This window comes from Papaver somniferum, unplaced genomic scaffold, assembly GCF_003573695.1.
Source record: "Papaver somniferum cultivar HN1 unplaced genomic scaffold, ASM357369v1 unplaced-scaffold_135, whole genome shotgun sequence".
In the NCBI taxonomy this organism is placed as follows: Eukaryota; Viridiplantae; Streptophyta; class Magnoliopsida; order Ranunculales; family Papaveraceae; genus Papaver; species Papaver somniferum.
In genome coordinates, this window is record NW_020622713.1 from 11,318,443 (window position 1) to 11,324,467 (window position 6,025).

Consider the following 6,025-nt stretch of genomic DNA (forward strand, 5'->3'; position numbering starts at 1 on the left):
CCTCCTAAATTCTGATATGATTCTCGTTTTCGACCCTCCAAAAGGAGTTATTTCTGATTCTCGGCATTTCTTTATTGATGTTCTTCCAACCCCATGAAGCTAATTCAGGGCACTTCTTTTCACTGTTTACAAGGTTGTGGTCCTGGTAGTACTTGTTTTCATTACTTGAGCCAGCAGAGTATCCGTATCCTGCAATAGTCTCCAATTTATTTTTTCTAGCGTAACATTGTTGAAGCTTTGCAGATTCAACAGACCCAATCCCCCCAACTCCTTTAGAATACAAACATTACTCCAAGTTTTTAGGTATACTCCTCTGGATATTGTAATATCTTTCCCCCAAAAGAAGTCACGTTGGATCCTGTTAATTTTCTTAGTAACCGCAACAGGACTTCTAAAACAATTCATTTGGTACATAGGAATAACAGTAATACAAGTATGAATTAAAGTGGACTTGGCAGCAGGCGACAAATTCATATTCCAGTTTTGAATTCTATTTTCAACCCTAAGAACAACATTTTGAAAAGAATTCACCTTGGAAGTATGTGTAAAAAGTGGTGTGCCTAAGTACTTGTAATTCAAACCTATCCTACTAACTCCCAAAATGTTTCTAAGACTCTCAATAGTTTTGTGGTGGGAGTTAGTACTAAAGAAAATTCCGAACTTCTCGAAATTTATCAACTGACCTGAAGCATTACTAAAGTCAGTGAAATTTTTTAAAATGTTCTCACCTTCAGAATTATTGGCTGACGTGAAAACTAGCACGTCGTCAGCAAACAACAGGTGGGAAATGAGTGGTGCATTGTTCCCAACTTTTATCCCATGAATAAGGTTAGAATCCCCAGCCTTAGTTATAACACGAAATAACACCTCCATACATATTATGAAAAGGTAGGTAGATAAAGGATCTCCCTGCCTTAGTCCTATGGAAGGAATGAACTGATTCCCCGGTACACCATTAACCAGCACCGAAGAAGAAACCGTTCCAATACATTGGTTAACAAGCTGGCACCATTGTTCACTAAAACCAAACTTCCTCATTACATTCAACAAAAAATTCCACTCAACACTATCAAACGCTTTCGACATGTCGATTTTGATACCTATTAGGAAATCATTTCCCCTTTGGGCACTCATAGTATGAATGATTTCGGGTGCAATCAGCACATTATCCGAAATCTGTCTACCCGGTACAAATGACGACTGATATGGCGATATCGGTCTGGGTAGAAGACCTTTCAACCTATTAGCCATCGTTTTCGAAATAATTTTATAAACAATGTTGCTCAAGCTAATGGGTCTGTAATCACTAGCAAACTGAGGGAACTCAGTCTTCGAAATGAGAGATATAAATGTGGCATTTATTTATCTCAAAATATGACCAGAAATAAAAAATCTATTTACCATGTTAAACATATCATTTTTAACCAACTTCCAGTTCTTTTGAAAGAATCTAGGAGTGAAACCATCCAGCCTAGGGACGAATCAGATTTCATGGAGAATACTACCTTCCTTAGTTCCTCCAAGTTTGGAGGTTGAGTGAGCATGTCATTGTCATCTTGGTTTAGAACTTCATGTACCATGTTCAGATAATTGTCGCAGGGACTGGGATTCGAGGTAGAAGCAACCTTACTGAAGTGATCTGTGATTACGGATGATATTCTTTCTTTACCTTCAACCCAATTGCCTTGGTTATCCTTTATTGCTTCAATTCTATTTCTTCGCCATCTTTTCTGAGTTTTCTTGTAAAAGTAATGAGTATTTCTATCCCCCAACTGAATTTCTTGTTCCCCACTTTTGTCCTTCCAGAATTTCTCTTCCACCTTGTACCACTTAGACAAATTTTCTTCACATTGTTTAATCTCTGACCTATTATTGGTGATAGGGTTTGAGATGGCTTTTTTAAGGTTGAATTTGGATTTATTAATGTTAAATCTGATGTCACCAAAAGAATGTTTGTTCCATATCCGATTTTTTTTCTTTCTTGTGCTTAGTTTCTGGACAATTCTGTAGGCATTGCTCCATGTAACAGGCTTTTTCCATGTGGTAGTTATGATATCCAAACATGACTGTTCATTGAGCCAAAAACCCAGAACCTTGAAGGCTTGTGACCTGAGTTTGAAAGTGGATTAATGTTGGGCATGATTGGTGAATGGTCTGAACCTACCGCTACCATGTGTTTAATACTTGCATTCTTATGTTGACCAAAAAAAATCGCATTCTCCAAGCCTCTATCCAGTCTCGCTTCAGTCAACCCGGTATCCTCTCTTCTGTTGGACCATGTGAACTTGTACCCCACACACCCTAAGTCTTCAAGACTCGCAATATGTAATATTTGTTTAATTTTTTCAGCTTCAGAACTATTGAAACACCCAACACTTTTCTTCTCCCATGCATTCAGAGTAAGATTAAGATCACCCACAACAATCCATTCTCCACTGATGGTATTAGCCATATTAGCAACGTACTTCCAGAAAGAGAGATTTTGTGGCTAGTTGGAGGGACCATAAATGCAAGACAGAACACATTCCTTATTTGTTGCAATGTCTAGAATATGACAGTTTATCAAATTGTCACAATATAGACCCACTTGCAAGTGTATTCCTAATTTCTAAGCAACTGCTAGTCCTCCCGACAGACCCACCGGGTCTACTATGAAATGAGACTTATAACCTACACTCAATATGACTTTATTTTGTTTTCCTTATTCACCTCACCCACTTCTATTCTTCGTCCGTAACCACTCAAATTTCTCCAAATTAGTTATTCCGCGAATTTTGTGATTCGGTTCCCCAAAAGATGGTTTAGGGATTTCAATCTCATTGAAGATCGGGACTCAATATATCCAAAGTCCCTCTAGGTAATTTATAGGTTTTTATATCTCTCTCTTTCTACGAAGCAAACTAAGAAAAAAAATAAGGGAAGGAGTCTTTAAAATGTTGAGTTCATCATACCAGGTTTAATTTCTTCTATTTTAGTTTTAATTAAGATTTTTCAATTCCATTGGAATAATATTTCTGTGGGTTTTCCCAAAATTTTCAATTGATATGTGCAGTACAATCGATGATTACTAAATTGGGTGCATTGTTCTTATTAACATTCAGGTACATGTATCTAAAACTATATTATTCCCAAAGGAAAGGAGATACAAATGTGTATTATCTAGATATCAATACCAAAAGTATTATTGTTTATTCAATATTAAGCTTGATTTCAGGTCTACATCGTAGGAGATGGAACCCATAAAGGAGCGTAGACGGTTTCAGAGGTAAACTCTGAAACATGAACTATATGCAATTGATTCTAATATGAAAAATATATCAACACTTTGAATCGGTTGCACCATATCAGAAAATACCTACGGAGCTTCAGAGAGCAGTTATCCATTAAAAACCATACACTTGATTTTAGCTCAATATCGTTTAAGGGCTTCACTAAACTAACTGTAGACTATAATGCATCTTTAATTTACATCTCGAAAGCTTGACATGATGAGTTAAATTTGTTTTCATCTCTTAGTTTTAATTCAAATTCAAATTTTTATCTTTCGTTCATTTACTTGCTTTTATGTGGTAAATGTGGATAATGTGTATAATGACCTGCTAAAATTGTAATCCTTGACCCTGAACATTTATACATGAAAGTATAGACTTTCACGAGTAGGTAAATATCATGAATCTATTATTTTAAGAAATAGCGTAAAGAGAACTACCATATCAATTAAAATTTTCTTTGGTCAGTTAATATGGAATCCTTGAGGCAAAAAGGCGAAATGCTATGGATGATTTTGGGGATGATGAATACAAACATATGTTACCAGACAGGAACGGTTCGTAGCTCCTTCCAGTTACAGTAGGAAGTTGTGCCCACGAACGGTTCTCCGGACGTGTTGCAGAAATATTTAATCCTTTCTGATGCCGTATCAAGTACAAGTAACATTTCCAAAACCTTGCATCAATAATTTATATGTAGACAACATATAACACATAAGGCCCTACACCTTAAACTAACGCAGGCTAGCACATAGATTGCTGATGCTAAACTCGCAAAATACTTTGTTGAGATTAAAATTTTTGTTACAACTGAAGGAATAACATGAAACTGAAACAATAGTCGTAAGTTCTCTAGCAATTCACATCTACTTTTAAAGTGAATGTGGATAGATTGATGTTTACTTTATCAATCAATAGACTTTTGTTGTAATATAATTTTGTAGACACTTCGATAATTGATGGAATTAGGTCTTTGTTTCTTTTCGATGGTTGATGGCTGGTTTTCTTTTGTTTTCAGGCTATGAGTCAAACTGGAAATGCTAATTGATAGTCCAGCTGAATGAAAGCCTATGTGTACGAGAACTGTCTCTCCGAAATATAAGTATTGTTTGTTGATAGTGGTAAAACTCAGTGTGGATGCCAGATTCATAAGTATTACGTTTAAAACATTAGATTGTTTTTTGAATATTTTAATACTTGTATGTTTCTAATGCAGGGGAACAGACGTTCGATGGTGTTTATGAGTGCTCCGTTTATGGTAAAGAATCATTGGTTAAAGATGTAAATGTGACAACAAACACTTTAAGATTGAATTTGTCCGATTAAACATCATCAATATTTGGTGGAATCACGAGAAAACCTATGTTTTAAGACGCTTCCATAAGTTCTGTTTTTACAGGTTAGTTTGTGATCTTTTGCTTTCAACCCAAGTCTCACCACCTTGCATGCATTTCTCTTTGTTTCCACTTCCAGTAATAACATTATTTTCGATCAAAAAACCCCAAAAACATTGATGTGAACTTGCTGAAAAGTGAAAAGCTGGTTTATTCATTTAAACCAACATAGTAGTATCTTTGACGGGAATTACTTTAACACACACACGTATCTAAGTTATATATAAGCGTAAAATTTGAGTAGTATATAGGATGGGACAAATATGATGACAATGTCATGGCTTGATTACTATTAATTCCTAACTGTATGCACTCACTCATATCTGTTTAGCAAAAGGTGGATTATGGCAATCAGAAGTTTGGCCTGAAAATAATTCTAAGCCTCGATACTTTATTTCAGCCTTCTCAAGTAAAAATGAGATTGTATTGTTGCCTTACCCTGATTCTAGACAGATTTTGAACCATAATATATTTTTTTCGCTTGACACTTTTTAGAACGATGTACATAGATATAGGTGCTGTAAAAATTTATTGTTTGATGAAACTATGTTATGTGTAATTGCTTCATGATTAAACTGTCAAGCACATCATATATGTTTTGGGAAAAATAGTTGTCACGATATTGATTTTGCTGGGAACAGGAATGTCATAAGTACTAATGATCTATCTTAAGGATGCAATAATTGACGAGAGCAACACTGAGCTATGGGTGCAAGGTTTGGTGGAAGGTAAAGTATGTTGACCTTATTTGGCGTGGCAACTGATGATTATAGGTTCCTTCCCTTCCACCCCCTTTCTGTCCCCACCTATCTGTTCTGGTTTGATGATGAATGTTCTACAGGAACGATACATGGAAGATGAAAACGCTCTCAAAAAGCATCTGTGTGCGGAAGGCAAGTGGATAAGAGGCAGCCTGAAAGAAGAGTACTAATAAAGTCTCAATTTAAAAAAAAAAAAAAAAAAACTGGGCTAAATACCAAAGATCAATGAGGCATCCTTGAAGTGCAAAGTAACCCCATTAAATTATCAGCAAGAACATTCATCTGCTACTACGAAACAATTTCTGCCACACTTCAAGTTTTACATTGTTCAGTGAGCAGAGGAGATGTATGTACTACAAAATATTCTAATGGTGTTGAACAGATTAATAAAAACTATGTTGGAGAAGTTTATAAGTTGTAAAAATAGATTTGAAACAGTAGATTTTGAGGGTTAATGGTTTTTATGAATTTATGGAACCTATTTTAGAGTTTATAAATGGATAAAAATAACATAGTCAAAAGAACGAGCGAATCAAAGAGCTAAACCTGGCTAAATTGGGGACTATGCCACTTAATTTGGGCCTATAACTACATGACAAAA

The 6,025-nt window shown here is 35.5% G+C and overlaps 1 protein-coding gene across 1 annotated transcript; it reads right to left on the minus strand.

The window, feature by feature from the left end:
- Positions 1-1,397: 1,397 nt before the first annotated feature.
- On the minus strand, positions 1,398-2,452 carry LOC113334104. The gene is made up of 2 exons (XM_026580440.1): positions 2,165-2,452; positions 1,398-2,066 (listed from the first exon to the last, which is right to left on the minus strand). The coding sequence occupies exons 1-2, from the start codon at positions 2,450-2,452 to the stop codon at positions 1,398-1,400; spliced, it is 957 nt and encodes a 318-aa protein (XP_026436225.1).
- Positions 2,453-6,025: the final 3,573 nt, after the last annotated feature.